Source organism: Phasianus colchicus, chromosome 3 (genome assembly GCF_987193195.1).
Source record: "Phasianus colchicus chromosome 3, bPhaCol1.hap1.1, whole genome shotgun sequence".
Taxonomy (NCBI): Eukaryota; Metazoa; Chordata; class Aves; order Galliformes; family Phasianidae; genus Phasianus; species Phasianus colchicus.
The window spans coordinates 26123931-26145183 of NC_143438.1; the positions used below are offsets into that span (position 1 = coordinate 26123931).

Consider the following 21253-nt stretch of genomic DNA (forward strand, 5'->3'; position numbering starts at 1 on the left):
CTATGCAATAAATCATACGAAATTGTAAAGATCCTAAGGGCTCTGATTATCAGCCCTGACCAGTGTAACTTGGGCCTCCAGTCACCGCCACTTATCCACAGGCCCAGGAGACCCATTTCAGCTCACCCATGGTTCTTCAGACCCAACCTGAGCCATGGTGTAAGAAATGGCTGTGGACTCTTGGTTGGCTTTCCAGTTTCACTTTAGACCTGCCTAGCGACTATTAGACCTAACACCGATCTGTGGAACAACTTCCTTGGCGTCAAATGTGCCACATCACTACAAACTTGCCTGGTATTCTGGACTCTTGCTCAACACTGGCTGACAGCATTGAGTATGCCCAGCTTGTATTGTAGGATGAAGCCCAGGCTGGTGAGGTCTCTGCCCTGCAGAGAGATGTTATCATGCGTGGCTTTCCATTCATTGCAGTACAGCTGTGCCTTAACAGAAATACAGAGTAGCATGGGTACAATATTTCTAACTTATATCTGAAATATATATATGTGCACGCTCCTTTTTCACCAGATACCACTGTGCATTTGTCTCCCTCAATAACACTGAATGCTGTGTTTCTCTTGAGTTCTTTGGTGTAACTGTCAAGTAGTATCCTGATATGCTTATCTATTGATACAATCAAAGTGGTCTTCACAAAAGGTTATTCAAAGGCAAAGAAAACAAAATTGAAAAACAACAGCTATAGACTACATCTGTACGGTCCTATTCTCAAACAAAATATGTGGAAATACATGGAGTTTTGAATTTGAAATAAATTGCTTGTCTTTTGAAAGCGATTACAAAGGACATGAGGTCAGTGAATGCAAATTTTATCTGGAGCCTTAAGTATTTAGTAGCACATCCTACACTCAACACTTCTGTGAAAGCAGCCTGTGGTGCTTCTCACCAAAGTAAATTAATATTGTGCTTGCATGTGAACAATACGTCAAATTAAGGGTCGTACTACAACCCTGTATGGGTTAATAAAGGCTTTGATCAAAGTCAATGTTTTTTTAACACACTCCTACTACTATTTCAGGGTACCCGACTCAATTCTCTAAAAGCAGTCAGCAATATCATTGACTCGCTACCTGAATACTAACAATGGGGATGATCTTTTCTATCACTTAATAAAAATCACTTCTAAACTAAAGTTTACTAAACTAAAGCAGACACGTAAGTACATCATCCTGGAGAAGAGACTCCTTCTCAAATGAATCCCCATTTACCTCTACATATTTAAGTATCTGGCATATCTAAGTATAACAGCAATGATCTGGTAATGAAATGGAAAGTGCAGCAATGACATCAGAGCAGCAAAGTCCCAGGCTACAGCAAATGAGGATTTGCTCAAATACAACAGCCAGGAGCACAGGGGTAAAGAAAATAAGCTGCTTACCTCCAGAAGCCCCAGGCATACAAGGATCTCCAGTAAGAAACCCTTACCTCCACTGTCAACCCTTAAATGAGTTCTGGGAAGGGGTGGATCCTGGCTCCATCCCTTCCAGTCACTTAGGTTCACTGCTTGCAGCTGAGTTCCCCTGTGTTGGCCCTGCCTTCCCACCAGGTGCTCAATCACTGGTTCAAGATGTGACTTAGCATTTCCACTACAGATCTACAACCCCTTGGATTTTTTTTATTAGAAAAACAGTGACATGGGTTAAAATACATATTATGAGGTTGAGGTAATAAAGATTGAAGAAATATATATAAGGAGATCAGATGATTTAGTTGTTCATCAGAGGTAAAAAAAAAAAAAAAAAAAACAAATCATTAATATTTATTGAATACTTAATTTACTCCAGCTTAATGAGCCATTGCCCTATCTATTAATAATGAAAACGCCCAAATCCAGACCTGCAATAGACCACTTAAAAAGTGTGTAGATACGTTAATTCATTTGATACGTCTGTCAATGAAAAACAGTTGCTTCTGTTTTCTATCCTGCTGGAATCTAACATGTAAGAGATACACAACTCCTAGAAAGAACAAAGAGGAAGCATCCAGCATAGAATTCCAAATATTTTACTTCTCTCTGTTGACAGACTCTCAATCATTTTTACAATACCTTCATAAGTTCTAAGAAGCCAAAGTGATGTCTCTTCATAACAGTTAGCAGCATCAAGTAAACAATACACATTTAAACAGATCACCAGCCAGCACTTCTACTCCATCAGTACTGACTTCTGCAAGCACCATCCTTACCCTTTTGAGAGCACCAATCGTCAGCGTGTCCAGTTACACTCTATCCTGATTCCTACAGATACACCAATGCATTTCCTGTACTTACAGGAAAACAATCAATAACAAAAGCCTAAATCTTTACAACTCTGCTCAAGAAGCTAAAGCTCAGGTCTCTCCTGAACAAGAGACTTTGATGCCTGCTATGAGTTGTAGTGTTCGATTACAGCAGCTGAACCTGGGCACAGAGGACAGCATTAAACTTCCTCTGCTAAGTTGCCATGAGTCTAGAAGCAATCACATCATCCTCATGTTTCTGAAGACTATCCCATCAGAGTGGTACTGCTCCCAAGACTCAGGGCATTAGCTGCCCTGCACTCTGCTTACAAGCAGTCTCACTGGAACTCATTTGGAGAAACGCAGACCCATGTGCTCAACAGATGGGAAAATGTGCATTGCACAGTATCAGTTATTTAGCCTAGTGTTTCACTCTACACATCACGTGGAGGCAGAGGCAGAAAATTATATGTTCACAAAACTTCTTGTGCAATGGTACCTTACACAGATTTTGAATCTGATCAGTGCCTTTATTTACTGTGAAGTGTTCTCTTAAGGACTACCTTTAATGTCTTGCAGCATCTTCAGCCAATATATGACCGAAATGCACACAGAATAAGGCTAGTCCTCTGAACAGATAACATCTGTTAAAGTCACAATATAGACAATTCATTCACTTTTTCTGCTTTACAAAATGTTCTTGATGAATCTTAAAAGTAATTTAAAATGGTTGCAGATATTTGTGAGACAGACATGACAGTTAAGGTCAGTTTGTTGGTAAGGGCTCTCTTTTCTGACCCTTAACAGTTGATAAAGTTCTAGTCTGGTGACCTTGAGAGCACAATATACCCATCTTCTTTACTACTTCATAAACTAATTTGTATTTCAAATTTTCTTAAATGAAGCACCTATCTGTCAGGATGATAGGCACAGTAAAGAACTTGCAAAGAGACAAAGAACTATATAAAGCAATCAGAGAAGCCTTTTATTCAGCTGCTACAGTAAATGACAGATAGTCTCATTATGCAATTCCCCTGGCTCCTCTTAACACACCTGACCTCTGGAACTATATCACATGATTCATCAGTATTGTAGTCTCAAAAACACTGCAGTAATATTTTCTGGCAATGATTTTACCATACTGGTCTTGGGCGTGAAGAACTAATGATTCCCAAAGCATATATGTACATAACACTTCTCATCCAATGAAAAAAATAAAAATAAAAAGACAAGTAAAACAGAATCTATATAGCACTTTCAACATTCCTTATACAAAATATTTTCATAAAACAAATAGAAGAAAACATGTATTTGACAACACAAATGATTATAATGCCTTCTTAGATACAAATTGCACAAAACTCTGTTGAAAAGATTTTGTGTATTTCATGAAGTAACTTTCAGTAAGCATTCTTCCATTGGCAAGCCACACCATAGAGCACTGAACAGGAGATAGCACAAAAACAGCAGAACAGATCAAACATGGGTGTAACCTTACCTGTTGGCGCTTCTCGAATTCTAACTTGATTCGGGATTTGATGCAGTTGCATGTGTCCTGATACGTCTGCTGCAGTGCCAGCTCCATGAGGTGTTTGTGGTATGCTCCAGCCAAGTTTCCACAGATGAAAATGATTACATTTGCCAATATCTAGGGAGGTTAAAAAAAAAAAAAATAGCTGTCAGGGAACTTATTCAAATAAATTAGCAGAATATAGTCCTAACCTGAAGTGAAAGATTGCTGCAGTTATGTATTTTGCTTTTGTCTGATTCCTAGCAAGGGTTCACCTTTTAAAAAGTCTTCACATTCAATGGCAAAGCAATTATACCATTTTCACTGAGTATGAAATAAGAACATAACGAATGTTTGCCTATTCTGTGAGACAGACATTTAACAAAAAAATAAATTCAGTTCATGTTCTACATCCACTGCTGAACACCAATTAGGTGGGATCTACTGCTGCAAAGTGACAGCTATGGCTCCTAGAAGCACCACCAGCAGCCAAGTGACTGCCATCCTCTTTTGGCAAGACACTGTCTTTTGCAGTGCTATAGGATTAAGGAGTAAAAATACAACATCAACAACCTGGCCTGCATTTTATCTCACCCTGGACCACTATAAGCATTAGCTATAAACATCAGCCTTCCTGAGAATTTACATAGTGAGACATGGTATCTTTCTTCCAGAATATACTTTCAGCTGCTGCATTTACCTCAAAAACACAAGACTAAATTTATAAAGTTTACACTTGAACTTAGAGCATCAGATGCTCAGAGTGCACAACAACACATGAATACGAGAAATAAGTTTTCTTTAAAGTGAGATGAAAATAGTTTAAATGAAACTTTTATTTTGAATTAGATGACAAAGAGATGACAGTGCAAAGAAGAAAATCTGAGCTCAATACTGTTTTATGTTTGATATCAGTAATGTCACAGCACTCTCAACAGATATAGATTAGTGAACAAAAATTTATGGAGAGATTACAGTGGAGGGGTAATGTATGCAAACTGGCAGCCACAGTCACAGCCTCTCTGGGCAGTCTGTGTCAGTGCTCCGTTACTCGCATACTCACATGGTACAGCAGTGCTACCTGATGTTTAGGCAGAACTTCCAGTGTTCCAGTTTGTGCACACTGCTTCATGTCCTATCATGGGGCCACACTGAAAAGAGCCTGGCTCTGTCCTCTTTGCACCTCCCCTACAGGTATTCACACCCATTGATACAACCCTCCCAATCCTCTACTCCAGGCTGAACAGTCCCCAGCTCTCTCACTGCCTCATAAGAAGAGCTTCTTCGGTCCTTATTTTGGTATCTCTCCATTGGACTCTTTCTAGTATGCCTAGTTGTTTCTCATTCTGGGAAGATAAGAATGGGACAAATTACTCCAGGTGCAGCATTACAAATCCGTATGTACAGACCTGTGTTCAAAAGCTGCACATGCACTTACTAAACGTACTATCCAGATTCATAAAGCTATAGACTATTCAATGCAAAACTGCAGGAATATAACCATCCAAAACTAAAAAAAATACACTGAGATAGCTAGATGGAGGAGTAAATTATGAGTATCATCTTCGCAGCCATAGAAAAACAGATTACAGTTTTATAACTGAACCAGATGAAGTGAGAAAATAGATGGAAACAAGTGAGTGACAAGCAAGGAAGCTAATTAACCAGGCTTTTCAGATTCTCAATGGGGTAATACAGCCCACATGAAGCTCTGTGCATGCTTGCAGTACCTGAATTAGGCTGTTTAAAGCCTCTTGCCATACACAGTGGAGATGTAACACGTAAGTGTGTAAGTGAATATGTAATTGAAAATATATTGAGAACAACCTCAATTCTTGTGGCTAGGCAGAATTCATTCAGAAATGTATCCCTAAGCCATTAACACAGAAAACTTACAAAAAATGGGTGAGATGGGCTTTTGCCCAGAGCAACAGATATTTTGTCTGTGTTGCTTGAGCATATATTTCTGTTTCTGCCAGTAAGTTATTGAGTGAAACATAAAGTGGCTATAAAAGGCTTAATGGAAAATAAAAATACTTGCTGAGTGCCTCCCTTCTCCTAAATCTTACTTTTTTTTTTTTTTCCCCTGAACAGCAGTCCAGTTTCAACATATGAGCTGGAGATGAGCACCATCTGAGGTTTGCAGTAAAGTCTCACATGCATTCTCCTGGAAGACACAATTTTTTTGGACCAATGAAAACTTTACTAAGCTTGCTGCTTCCTAGTCAAGTATTCTAATCAGTCTGCAAGCATATGAAATATTCCTCCTGTTCTTCTGTCAGGCATCTGCTCTGAGAAGAAGATTCCATGCTCTGAATCATTCCTGGATAAAAGTACTTAGAATGAATTCCTAAGTTAAAGTAGCCTTGACATTTCTCTGAGCTAGAACTCTAAAAATCCTGTTCTCTTCCTATATTTCTCTTCCTATATCCTATATCCCTCCTTTCCTCCAGCAGATTCACTTCGAAAAAGAGAAGTGCTGTAGCCCTTCTGGTAAGAAACTCTGCATTTTGCTATGAGAGCTCTCATCAATTGTGCATGCAAAATTATCATCAAAAGCCTTTATAAAAGAATTAAAAGGCACCCAAATAGCCTACACAACATGGTTAAGGCTCCTGTCAAACAGAGTAAGACTGAGCTACAGAAAAGATTGTAACACAACAGCAGAAACAGTACTGGATGACTTCTAACACATGAACCTATTTCATCTTCAGAAACAGACACTGTAAGAAGGAAAGCAAGAAATGAAACAACCCCAAGTAATATCCATGAACTATAGAAAGCTTGTACTCCATTTTCTAGATGGAAATACTGAGCCACACAGCAGTCCTACCATCTCTGAACATACAGTGGAGAGGCAAGTCCACTTCTTGGGCTGCCTGGATCCCTTTACATATATCTACTGACTGTATATACTGTGGCACTTCATACTTAATGCCTAAATATAATGTCTATAGAAGTTGATTTAAATATGAATAAAAAAACAAAGACTGACAAGGCACCACCAAGAAGTGTCTTCATATACTCCAAGTGCCAGCCTGCACTTCAAGGATGCCTGATCTACCATTCCTGATCTCTCTTCCTTCTTTGATATACTAAAAACTATACATGCTTACAGACAACAGGGCACTTTCTGAACTGTATTTTTACATTCAAGCAAATGTGTTTCTCAATAACAGTGAATACAAAATGGTCTGATGTCTAGTGCTTAACTAACAAAATAGATTATATTTAAAAGCAAATGAAGACAAAGTAAAGTAAAGTAGCTATGACTAATTTCTCAAGAGAGTTGTAAAGTTAACTGAGATGTTTACAAAATGCCGTCTGTTATATAGATTACACTGTAATAGTACAATGTCCTATTTCAACTGATGAAAGCTGCATACAAATGTATGTGTATACAAGTAAGTACTATGGTATATAAAGAGTAAAGATTTAAATGAAAGCTGAGGGATGGACAAGAGAGAGTATAATTTATAATGTCTGCGTGGAAATTAATGGGAGACAAAGAATTACTGTATCACTGCCAAGGTGCAAGTTCTCTGGCTGTGCGAAGACAAATCGTCTCTCTCTCCATTGGATCTTTCTTTTGATGGACTGTGTGACAAAACAAGTGATGGATGGTGTGACAAAACAAGTCAGGAAACAAGTCTGCTTGCTTGGTTTATTTAAGGTTTTAGATTCAGGCAAAATTCAGCCAGAAAGTATACTCTTCGCAGTTAAAAGAAACTGAAAAGCAGAATCACAGAAACACCAAGGTTGGAAAAGATCTACAAGATCATCCAGTCCAACCATCCACCTATCACCAACAGTACTCACTAAACCATGTCTCTCAACACAAAATCCAAACGTTCCTTGAACATCTCCAGGGTCAGTGACTCCCCCATCTCCTTGGGCAGCCCATTCCAGTGCCTGACCACTCTTTCAGAGAAGCAGTATTTCCTAACGTCCAGCCTAAATCTCCCCTGGCGCAGCTTGAAGCCATTCGCTCTAGTCCTATCACACGAGAGAAGAGGCTGACACCCAGCTCGCTACAACCTCCCTTTAGGTAGTTATAGAGTGCAATAAGGTCTCCCCTGAGCCTCCTCTTCTCCAGACTGAACAATCCCAGCTCCTTCATCCGCTCCTCATAAGGCCTGTGCTCCAGACCCCTCACCAGCTTTGTCGCCCTTCTCTGAACCCACTCCAGGGCCTCAATGCCTTTCTTGCAGTGAGGGGCCCAAAACTGGACACAGTGCTCGAGGTGCAGCCTCACCAGAGCTGAGTACAGGGGGACAATCACTTCCCTGTTCCTGCTGGCAACACTGTTTCTGATGCAAACCAGGATGCCATTGGCGTTCTTGGCCACCTGGACACACTGCTGGCTCATGTTCAGCCGAGCATCAATCAATAACCCCTGGTCCATTTCCTCTACACAGTTTTCCAGCCACTCTGCCCCAAGCCTGTAGGGTTGCTTGGAGTTGTTGTGGCCAAAGTGCAGGACCCAGCATTTGGCCATGTTGAAACTCATCCCACTGGCTTCATCCCAGCCATCCAGCCTGTCAGTTCCCTCTGTAGGGTCTCACTACCCCCAGGCAGATCGACACTTCCAGCCAACGTGGTGTCATCTGCAATCTTACTGAGGGTGCACTCAGTGCCCTCATCCACGTCATCAATAAAGATATTGAAGAGCACAGGCTTCAGCACCGACCCCTGGGTAACATCATTCGTGACAGGTCGCCATCTGGATTTAGCTCCATTCACCACTGATCTCTGGGCCCAGCCTTCCAGCCAGTTCCTCATCCAGCCAAGAGTGTACCTGTCCAAGCTGGACTGCCAGCTTCTGCAGGAGAATTCTGTGGGAGACAATGTCAAAGGCTTTGCTGAAGTCTAGGTAGACTACATCAACAGCCTTTTCATCGTCTACCAGACAGGTCACTAGATCATACAAGGAGATCAGGTTGGTCAAGCAGGACCTTCCCCTCGTGAATCCATGCTGGCAAGGCATGTTCCCTGGTAGTCCTGCACATGCTGCGTGATCTCCCTCAAGACAATCCGCTCCATAAGCAGCACTTAAAAAGGATATGTTTAGCCACAGAGCATGGCCACCACACACAATGCCAAATACCATTATTCTGATACATTATTTTAGTAAATGTATCAGAAGATTCTCCATCTATTGCACACAATAGTTTGGCTCATGAAGATCTGGGAAGTAAAAAATCAATTCTTTAATGACAATAACATGTTCTAATACACTGAGGTATTTAAATCCTCAAATGCTCATGAAAACAACAATAAAAACATGCAATGAATGAACTGAAGAACCAGAAAGCTTCAGTATCCTAAGATCCTTTGTCTATATCAAGCAGAACCTCAAGTGCTTTTTTCAGGAGGATCAGTAAGAGTAAAAAAAAAAATCACAATTTTGCAAGAAACAGCTCATTAGAACAAAAAGCTAAGAACAAAAAGCTAAGATTTACTTGGAACTGGAGACTAAAAAAAAAAAAAAAATCATTACATTTTATTCCAGATACCAGCAAAATTCTGTATATTTTTCAACTGCTACCAAAAAAATATAAAAGGCCCCTTTGTGGATGGGCGCAAAGACCTTTTACAGGATAGGAAGTTACAAACTTGTGACTACATGGCACTGTCTAATTTGTTTGCGTAATGTGCTTCTTCGCTGTTGCAATCAGAGCATTGTGGACATCAGCAGGGTATTCCTTTTCTGTAGTATCTGTGTTATTTGATGTGTTTTTCTTTTTATCATTATTATAGAACTGAGGTTTCTCATTGCTCCAGGCTGCTTTGTGGAATGACTAGATTTATTTTGTTCAGTTCTGCACATATAGAGAGCTTATCTATATGCCCGTGTGTATGAAAACAGATCATAAACTGTAAATTCCCAAATCAAAACAAGCAAACAAAAAAAGAATACACAAAGAATCAGAGTTATGGTTCCTTTAGAACACTTAAGTGTAATACACAATCAATATAATTGACTGATTGATGACCTCATACTTTTAAAATATTAAAATCTTTTTTGCCAGAAGGAAACTCATTTTCTTCACTCAGGAGAAAGACAGCCACTGCACTCCCCTTTCTGCCTCAAGGAGAAAAGTTATTTTGTGCTTCCATGCGCCTCATGGTTCATTTTATTTTTTTATGACTAAAACTGCTTGAACACATTTGAACATGTGACTGATCAGAGAAAAAAGAAGAAATCTGCAAACCTACTCTGATGTATATTTAGGTAAAATTAAATATTTTGAAACCAGAATCTGTAAACAACTGCTATTTTCATCCAGAATAAAATCTTAAGTGTTATCCCAGAAAGAGAGAGCTCCATGTCTGACTTTTAAACAGCCTCGGTCTTCTCGAAGAAATTCATCTCCTTCACTACTTAGTAAAAGACTGAAAATTGTCATATGTGTATCTGCCCTTACAGGACCAGCTGCCAAGTTAAATGTGTAACAAAAGATTTCTCTTCCCTTTCTGACAACAGGACTATTATCATAATCGCCCTACTGTTCTATCTACCAGTCTTTATGAAATTTCAAATTAAACAAATCTCTCTAAACGCCTTCCATTCTGGTCAGTCTTGCAGAAATGATTCAAAAGTTTCAAAAGCTGTCAGAAGAAGGATAGACTAACATGAAAATGAGTTGATAATCACTTAAGCTTCAGTTCTGTAATAAATGGTGCTAAAAATAATGTATTAAATTATTCAACATACTCACTACAACTCATTACAAGGCTTCTTCCATCTTCTTTTTATTTGGACTACCCTAATTTCTAGAGTTTTTGTTCACCTTTCTTATTTTTAGATGCACAAAGACAGAACTGTAGTATGTTAACAGCCATTTCTGGTTCTAAAATAGCAAATGATCAGTGTCAGTATGAGGCAACTAACTGTTTGGTAGAGGACTGAAGACTTATTATTACCATTATTATTTCCTTAAAAAAATCAAAATACATGCTACATAATTAAATTTTAATTTAAAATTTATTCACATATCATTAACATGTTAAGAATGATAGAAAGTTATTTAATTAAGCAGGTCACAGAGGTAAGAAGATCTAGTAGCTGATGGAATAAATAATTCTGTGAATTCAGGACTTTATATCTTGAAAATCACTTTGTGATTCTTGGGTTATTTTCTTTTCAAGTATTTAAAAACTTAATATTCAGTTGTTACTGACAAAATTAAATATATAAAAATTCCAAAGTTCAACTCTTCCTGAAATTAAAACCATCTAGTTTCTGTACTTGAGATTAGGGGGAAAAAAAAGAGAGAAAAAATAGTTAAGTATAAGCTACATATTTCCAGTTATCAATATACAATGAAATTAAAATCAGTGGAGATTAGTGTTACATGAACAACCTACAAAATCCTTCTATCCTATTGCAAACTGCTGGCAATTAATATCTTTGATTTAAACTAATAAACAGACAACAGTAATTAGACATTTTAAAATAGTGTTTTATATTATCTCTAAATGAGATTATGATTTATATGAGACTAGTGTTTTAGGGAATTTTTTTCCTCTCTCACTATTCCTAATGAACTGGATAAGATTTTAATAAGATTCAGTCCTCAGGTACTTGCTGTGCTTGTCTAATGACTAAGGCAATCTTTGCCAACTTTATTTTTCTTTATTTGCAGCCTGTGCTAGGAAACAGTGGGATTTGCCTATGTACTTTAGGAAGAATAATATGCAAAAGAATATACATGGTGACGTACAGGTAAAACTGGGGAAAGAGATGAGCTACAGAAATGGATTAAAAACTTTATAATTGGTTTATATTATGAGGTATACACTGAAAGGTCTTTATGCTGCTGCTTCCAATTCATTCCATTTGTATTAATCTTCACACAAAAGATACTGTTTTCTCTACGTCATGTTTCAGACCTCAGAGATGTCATTAGTCACATCAGATTTTCTCTTTCAAAGTCTTTATATGAAGCACATTGGATATCCTGAACGAAAGTATTTTCTAAATTACATGGTGGGATATATTCTGACTAACATCTGAAAGATCAACACAGTACCTCACTTTCACAGCAGTACTAACGACAACCCCCGCAGAGCAGCATGTGGTTACACATTACAGATGCCTAAAATACTACATAGCATTATAAAGAACAGGCTGCTACTCTTAAAATAGCTGGGAGCAATCATTAAACAAATGATAACTGGATATTGCCCAGTAAAGAAACAAATTCCATGCTTCCACGTTTATTTGATTCTTTAAATGTAAGAACCTACCATTCATCCTTATCTTCTGTTTCATATATTTTAAAGAAGTATTTATCCAAGCATTTATCTTTCCTCCTGGCTGTTCAGTTGCCTGAAAATACTTGGGCAAAGCATTTTCAAATGTCATGGTAATTCAAACAGAGCTATCAATTAAATCAACCTCATTCACATTTGTTGATGCCTTCAAACAATTTCAAATATTCTTAAAGTGAAGACCTCCCTTCTTTCAAAATATTATATATCCTTTCATCTAAACATTCTTCAAACTCTTTTCTCAACTGCATATTTGGACACAAAAGCATTCTGCAACATCTTTTTAAATATTTTTGTATGGACTAAATGTTTTCATTTTGGCAGATGAACTTCAGTGGGGTAAACTGATTCCAAAATTGCTGATAATGCAAGTCTGATCACATGGTAATAAGCAGAATGACTTTCACTAGCAGTAAAAATTGCCACAGCAACAGGTAAATTGAAATAGATCTGTAAGCATTTTGTAGCTAAGCTACTGAGTATCCAACACAAATGTTAATTGTAATTCACTCTTAAATAGCTTATACATAGTATATATAATAATTGAAGAAAAAAAAAACAGATTTCCATATCATCATTTTTCAACAAATTTTCAAATACCTTCATTGCTCATATTTTAATTTCCTCTTTCTTGGGATCAAAAATACTATCTAGAGGTTTTGCTTTAGAAATGAATCTGCAAATTCTGCATACTATATAAAAAAATAGATTTTATATTATGAATGCATGTTGTGAAAATGAAATGACAGTGAACATGGCAAAGTCTTCTCTTCCGAGGAATGAATTTTAGAAATCAAATGGCTTTAATATTGTGAACATGAAGACAAAATACACAAAATTGGTGGCAATGTCATTTCCAGGGTAACCTTAATTATGATTACCTGCAGCACTGTCCTACCAAGTAGGTTTTGCATTTATTGCATTTACTGCAGGTTCATGTACAGTTTGTGTATTCCTTTTCTAAGTATTTTACAAAAGACAAGCTGTGTGACTATTACTGAAATTCATCATGACACTTTGCAAAAACTGACAGGCCCCCCTACATATGAAGAAAACAGCAACATAAAGAAAATATTACGATTTCCAGATGATTACAGTCATGTTGTTGCTATATTTATTAATTTAAAACTTTGTTATAAATTTTACTGGAATAATGTTGGAACACTATTGATAAAATAGAAAGAAGCACATGAAAATACAGTCTATCTCTGTGAATTCAAATAGCAAATAAATTGCTCACTGCAGCACCCTGAGGAGGGGAAGCAGAGGGAAGTGTTGGGCTCTGCTTCTTCGAATAGATGGCAAAATGGGAATGGTACAAAGCTGTCGCTGGGGAGGATCAGGCTGACTGTTAGAAAAATTTCTGTACTATGAGAGTGGTCAAACACTGGAACAGGTTTCCTACAGAGGTGGTTGATGCTCCATGTCTGTCAGTGCTCAAGAGAAAATTGGACAATGACCTCAGTAACATGCTTCAATTTTTGGTCAGCGCTGAAGAGATGCAGCAGTTAAACCTGAAGGAGGTCCTTTCCAATTGAACTATTCTTTCAGTTATTTCCATGTAAATGTCATTAACTTCAGCCCTAGTTGCAAACAATAATGTTTCTATATCACTATGTTAGATATTATAAATGCCACATTTAGTTTCAAAAAACAAATCTGAAAAAAAAAAAAAAGCCTACTTCATCTTAAACATACTTAATGAAAGAACAGTTAATACTACTGTGAATAAAACCCCACAATTCTAAAAAGCAAATTACATATAAAATTCTCATTTATGAACGATAGTCGTTTTACCTTAATCAAAACATTCTGATTAAACAGCATGATTTCATCAGTTTGGTAGAAGCCCAGACAAAACATTTTAGCAAACAGTAAGCTGCTTTGCTACATATGAAAAGACAGAAACTACAAGTTAGTACAACTAATGAGCCTGAGTGATAACTGAGAGACACTGTTATGACACTTTGCATTACTTGTCTCCTATGCACTTGATATCCCTTATATCCTCTGTATTTTTAATAGCTGAACACAAAGCTGCAAGACCAAAACTCAGAGGTTAATGCCTTAAAAAACCTGTTTCTTCAATCAAGGACACAAAAGTAAACAGTAAAAGAGTAATTATTTATCACACCCAGCATTAGTGATAATCCTTCCTGCGCTGCGTCACTTGCTCCAGTGCAAGCATTTCTCAATTCTATTATCAGACCTCTTAGTTCTCCTCTCATGTGTCCTTTCGGATGTCACAGAGAACATGTTGGGATATATGATGTCTTGTCTGGAATGCAGTTATGGCTGTAGCTCAGTCACTCACTTCTGTTATGAGGTAAATTAGTGAGAGACATACAAAACACTCTTTTATGGAAGTTTCAAGAGAACAATGAGAATAGCTTAGCCTGAATCACACTACTGCCATACCAGGAACAATCCAAACTTGGAAGTGCTCAATGTAGTTGGTAGCAGTCAGACCACTGTACAAAAGGACAGCAAGAGCACACCTTTCAATATGACACACAATGGTGGTACACTCCTCTCAAAAAGGGTAGACAAAAAAAAAAAAGGGAGTAAGGAAAAGAGCCATGAGGAATACTTTTCAGTGTGGAAAAAGGACACTGTTTTGGGAAATTTTCACAGATTGACACATCCTGGACAGAGAACAGAAAATACAGGGATTACTGCAGCAATAGTAAACAGTCAAAACATCTAGAAGATATTAATGAAAGAACTATACTCCTTGAAATGTGATGCTGGGGAAGCTGATGTTTTTATTAACCCTAAGCCCTTTGGAAAAACTTATGGGAGAATAACTGTCCAAATTTTATAAAATACAAAGATGCAACTTCTCATTTTGGAATTGCTAGGAGTTGGGCAAGTAGAAAGAAAGGGATGTCAGCCATGTTTTAGAGAGGGCTAGTAGCTACTAGCTGGATTCCAAGAACAGTTTTAACCACAGAATGTACGCAGACAAATGGCACTATTTGGTCTTTGTGATGGATACACAACTATTACATATCAGAAGAGAGGACGCACATACTGCACTTTTCAGATACTAAATAATCAAAAAGGGTTTGAAGAATAAAAAAGTCTTTCATGCATTTAAAATACTCTAAGTTTTACTAGCACTTCTTTAACATTCCTAGCAATTGCTGTGTTCAACAAATGACTAAATTAATTTAAATAAGTGGGTTTTTTTTTCTAATGCTAAAATACACAAAGAATCGTACAAAGAATTCGGTATGAATTAAACTAGTAAGAAATAAAAACACTGTTAGAACAGCTCACTAATACATTTAATGAATACATTTTAAAAGCAAATTAAAATTGATTCTAAATGCATCTCAAAAAGGATCTAGCTGGTTTAATGAATTTTTCTTCAGCAGACTATTTTTCCACAATTGCTTTGTATATTTTGCCTGCTATTTTACATTGCAGGCAGTATTAAACTGTTATTTAAATGATCCTCTACCAATCCTCCAGAATTAATTTAATATTCAATCCAGAGCTCATAATAAGTAACATGCTTATTGTCAGCTTGAAAATGCTTAATGGATAAATCCAAACAACTACCAGTAGGTAATTCAAATAAAAATATATATTTTTTTACAAAAAAAAAAAAAAAAAAAAAAAAACCTCAAAATCCAGCATATCATCATTTTATATCATTAAAAATCAACTAAATACAGTAGAGAAAGTTCATTAAAAATTTCTATTGTGGATGTAAAAAAAAAAACCTTATTCTCCAACGATGGCTAAAGACTAGCATCAAATAGTTAATTAAGGACTAAAGTACAAATGGAATACAAAAATTAGTGCAACTACAGATCTATAAGTTTTTTAAAAGTTATAATTACAGAGAAACTACCTTACAGCAGAAGAAAATATGAGAAATTTTAAAGTACAAAAATGATTTTATTCATAATAGTAGCTTCTGTACTACTCATACTCTGAAGAAATATTGAATGAATGAACTTCTTGTCGTAGGACCAGACAGTGTTCAGGCTGAAACATGATGCTGATCAAGGTGGTAATAGAAGCAAAAAGACTGTCATAGACACTTTTAAGAAAATGCATTACAGTTACAGATAAAGCTCTAAACCTAAATATCTCCCAAAGTAATGGTTCATTTAACATAATCAAATTATTCTTATGTTATTAACATCTGATAGCATGTTTTAATGGCTGGATATTTCAAATATTATATTTGAGTATCATATGCTGCTTTCCATCAATCAACCTCTCTTTTCCACAGGTCCCTATTCTTCCCCAATGAAATTCAATGACATCACAGTCATGGCAGGAAAAGCTGAAAAAAATTAACCAACTGCACAGCTGCCAACTATCTTCCTCTTCATCATATGTCAGGTATAGATGTACAATAGCTAGAGACTATGGTATCCAAGGACCATACTCCCCCCCCTTGTGCTGTAGCAGAGGAATGACTCCCCACTTTTCTCATATAATCTCCAGGCAGTTTGCCTAGATCCTACAGCAGAGTGGATCCCCAGGCAAGGAGAAATTACAGACTATACAATAAACAATAATACATGAATTGTAGAGAAAAATACATAAAAGGGAGAGTAGGTGGCAAATGACTAAGTTTCACATACTGCATTTTAGACTAGATATGTCTGCTATTACTGTTAAAAACAAAACAAAACAAATTAAGTACTCCATATTTGTCTCTAATCTAGCCTGTTTATGGTAGTTACAGGAACTTCAATCATATCATAGGAAATGTTTTCATAAACAAGGAAATTTAAATCACATTCAAATAAAAATATTTTGGAAACAAATTAACATCATGTGTTTTAGCTTGCCTATGCTGTGCTCTGTTGCTAGTTTTTTCAAGTACTACTGCAGCAGAGGGCTCTGAAACAGTTTGTGATGTTACCTGACACACGGTGAATCGGTCATTAATTAAGGTCAGCATGACCTAGATCACAGCAAACATCTCCGAGCTGTAATTGTGACAGGAGAATCAGCTCATGAGATAGAATCAAGCTTCCTCTATGTTAAAGAAAATAAATCAATTTGGATTTTAAAGCAAGGGTGTAATGGTGCCAATGTAGATACAGAAAGGCTCTTTAGAAGCTCCATGTCATAAGAGTAGAAATAGATTTTTATTTTCTTCTCTTTGTGCTGTTTCAAAGGTTGTCAAAGCAATCACCATTATCACTTACTTTGTGGAGGGGGAAAGCCAGCAACCTTTATAAGAATTGTCAGGTTAGGAATATAATATTGATCTGAGCAAGATTCAAAGGATGCTGCCCTAGATTATTCCCTACTCTTTTTCCTCTAGTCATCCATCATTTTTATGTAGCTTTGTATTCAAAGCCCTAGCAGACCAAAAGGCCCACACAGCACCATACCTACACCAATGATGTTCCACTCCAAGAACACTAGCTCCTGAAACCTCACAACTCATTGCAAGGCAAAGAGGAAATGGATTTGCAAGACACCTTACTACCTAGCAATAAATTTCCTTCTACTGTGGAAATAAAAGCACGATACAATCTTCGTAAGTGAATCCTCAGGCCCATAAACACCTTTAAAATCTGGTCCTAGTTAATTTACGTTAAAATATCCTATTTACACCTCAATCATATTTGGCAGCCAACAGCTCACGAGACTCTCCTCATCCTTTCTCCTTCTGCCAACCACTTCCTCCTTCTTGAGTTTTTATGCATGTCATGGAATGGTCCCAACCAAATGGAGCATTGTGTCACTAACAGATCAAAACTGGCTTTCAAGGTATCTTCTGTGGGAGCTGCTTGCTTTCACAGCTGTGGCAAAAAGGCTACTAACCATTCTGTTTCTCTTAAACCATTTATAACGGTGGTCTTGCAAAGTTAAGATGCTCAAAAGGCAGCCTTGGTAGCCAGATCTTACAGTCTTTTAAACTGTATGTATGGTAACAAAGGTCTGTGGTGGCTCACAAGAATTACCAAGGGTCCACAGTATGCCAAGATTCAGAGCAAAGAGACACTGCTATAGAGAAAATGAAAGCTTGATTCAGTTAAACTATATAAGCACATAATACATAGGACCAGGTGAACCTCACAGCTCCTCCTGGCTTTTCAATCCTTACAGTAACTTCTGCTTCTGACTGATCAGCTCACAGAGGCATTTTCTGGCCCTAGATAAATAAAAGTTATATGATTTCCAGGCTCATACCGATGATAAAATGCACCTCCTATTCCAGGTGAAAATTAATTAAATTCCTCATAGTGCAGCAGGAAACAATAGACAAAATCACAATAAAGAAACACCTCAAGTTGCATCGATTTTTAGAAGACTTTAAGAAAACAGGATGACTTATACGAACTATATGAAAGTACTTTAAAATGACACACTATTTCATGATATTCATTAAATCCATTATGAGTATACTAGAGTTTGGCTAAATTTAAGGCTTTCTTTTCCTCTTCCAGATCTGACTTCTTTCTCAAAACCTGTATTTTCACACAAATATTGCATGTTGAAAAAAACATTATATAGCATGTCTAAGGTCAAACTGTATAAAGACAAATATTAAAATTAGCATCTCACCAATGAGATGTAAGAAATGGAGGAACTGAGCAGAAAAATGACACTTCACAAATGATACTTCAAGAGACAGAGTCAGAGATACGGGTCAGCTCTTCTGAATAACAAAGAACTGTACGTTGGCACTGATTAACTCTTATCACTGCTCTACTCTCAGATAACACAAAGTTGAAAATAGTTATGTAACCGAATGCAGCTTTGGATTTGTTTATTTTATCCAGGTCAGCAAACTTCTTACAAAAGCTTCTGCTGAATGTCTGTTAATTTGATTCTCTTTAACATTACAAGGAAAAGGAAAAACAAAACAAACCAAAGCAGTGGAACAGGTAAATCTGGCTGCCAAAATAGAATATGAATCATATTTGCTGTCCTCTTTTGTCCTCTTTTCAAACAAACTAAAGCATAGTTATGTAAATGTATGTGTGCAGGAGAATTATCAGCTTGTGGAGGATTAATTAAAAATATCTGGGTTTTTTAATAAGAATAACTATTTATTTTTTTTTTTTACATTAGGGCTTAGCACTGTCCCTTACCTTTGCTATCCTTTATCCTTCACCCCTCAACCCAAAATAGTATGAATGTCGATACAGGGAAAATAAGTATCAATACCTTTACTCCATGCATACACAGTTTCTTGTTAAAGACAATTCTGCCTCTCCTGACAATCAGGCTTTCAGAATGAACTTTGTTTCATCATATTGTCTGTGTTTTAATTTATGAATAATCTAACCCGACAGTCTCATGGAAAAGTGCAGCCTTTAATAAACACACTGTAAGGAAAGAAGACTTCATACACGGTCCCATGATATTCAAACGTCCTTAACTCTAGTTGGACTCAAGGAACTAAAATGGAAGATAGTTACATAGGAACTTAACTTAGACTAATACCCAAAAGACCTCATCAGCCACAGCAGAAACACAGCAGTGTAGTATGGAAGCATTATTCTCAACACAGTTCAGAGCCTTTGACTTGCTTCTCAAATTCCACATTTAGGAAGAAGGAAAAATACAAGTATTTACCTATACATGAAATTTTACACACACATTTATACATACACAAACACAAATACTGTCAAGACCTTATATAATGGAAAATGCCATTAAAGTTAAAAAGATTAACTCCACACAATATATCATGATCTTTACCTGAAAAATAGTGAAATATCTGGGTCCTAAAAGTTGAACTGATCTTCAAGCCTGGCTTTAAAGGAACACGTATGAGGTTCAAGCTATACATGCTCCAGTTCTTCTCATATCTATATGTTCAATGCTTGATAAAGGAAGGGTCTAATAGATAAAATGTAGTACCCCTTTGAGACACTGCTCATTGTTCCTAGGCTTTCGTGAACTGAGTTTATTAGGATGAGGCAAAAATATACATGCATTATATATATATATACAATGCATTCTGAGAATTCTCTCATCAGCAGCTACACAATTACCATGCCTTCTTTTGCCATCCAGTTAATGAGGCAGTAACTGCATTATCACTCAGATGCACTGCCATTTTTCTGTTTTTGAATTCATGGCCATTTATTTTTGGCAGTTACTTTTTTCTTTTTTCTTTTTTAAAAGAGAAATATGCTTGTCTTCGGATGATCAGAAATACTAAGTTATTCCGCCTAGTCTTCCCTGCTTCTGAGTATGGATTTTGATTTCCCAGATCTCAAGTAATATGGGTACATATATATGCACATACACATACAAATCCAGAATCATCTAGGTTAGAAAAGACCTTCGAGATCATCCAGTCCAACTATCAATTTGGCCTACCAAGTTCCATCGCCAAATCATGTCCCTTAGGGCAATGTTCACACCTCTTAAATACCCCCAGGAATGGAAACTCCACCTATTTCCTGGGCAGCCTATTGAACCTACTGAAGCCACGAGCAGCCAGAAGGAAGAATTTTGTGCAAAACAACGTCAAACATTTTACTAATACTTTACTAAAATCCTCATCTACTAAGCCAGTCATCTTTCCATAGGAGATAAGGTTAGTCAGGCAGGACCTGCCCTTTATAAACCCAAGCTGGTTCCATATGGTCACTTGATTGCTCTACATGTGCCAAGTGATGACATTCACGATGATCGGCTCTGTAACCTTCCCTGTCACTGAGGTCAGAATGACAGGCCTGTTAATTCCCTGGATTCTCCTTCTTGATGAGTGGAATCACATTCCAGTCAACTGAGACCTCCCCAGTTAGCCTGAAAAATAAAAGATTCACCTTCTCAACCCTTAAAGTGGTTTTGCTAAAATTAAAGTCAAAACAAAAAAAGAAATTCTATGCCTCCACAAAAAAAAAAAAAAAAAAAAAACAGCACTGTGGACACAACCCTAACTGCTCAGGTCTCCCTGTAATGCAGTATCACGATAGTCACTCTTTTCTTCAAACTGACTGTGTTAATAAAAACAGACTTCAACATTTTAATTTCTGACATTAAATGGTGATAGTGTATGGTTGGACTGGATGATCTTGTAGGTCTTTTCTAACCTTGGTGTTTCTGTGATTCTGTGATTAAAACAACAAACACACAGCTTGCTCTGAAAAGTAATGCCTCCTGTTAATTTCCACAGAAGCTACAACAGATACGAAGAATACAGTAATGTTATATTTACAGAGCAAATTCTCAGCTAAAAAAGCACTATTTTTCAGTATAGTCACTGCTGTTAGCTATCCATTTTCATCA

General features: G+C 37.0%; 1 protein-coding gene across 3 annotated transcripts in view; it reads right to left on the reverse strand.

Annotated features, from left to right (window-relative positions):
- The window catches only part of ADCY2 (adenylate cyclase 2), a 223684-nt gene that overhangs the window by 105502 nt on the left and 96929 nt on the right, over nt 1-21253 (reverse strand). For all 3 annotated transcript variants that reach the window (XM_090137122.1, XM_090137121.1, XM_090137123.1), the window contains one exon: nt 3731-3880. In XM_090137122.1, the coding sequence (XP_089993248.1) occupies nt 3731-3880 (150 nt within the window). The remainder of the gene's footprint in view (nt 1-3730; nt 3881-21253) is intronic.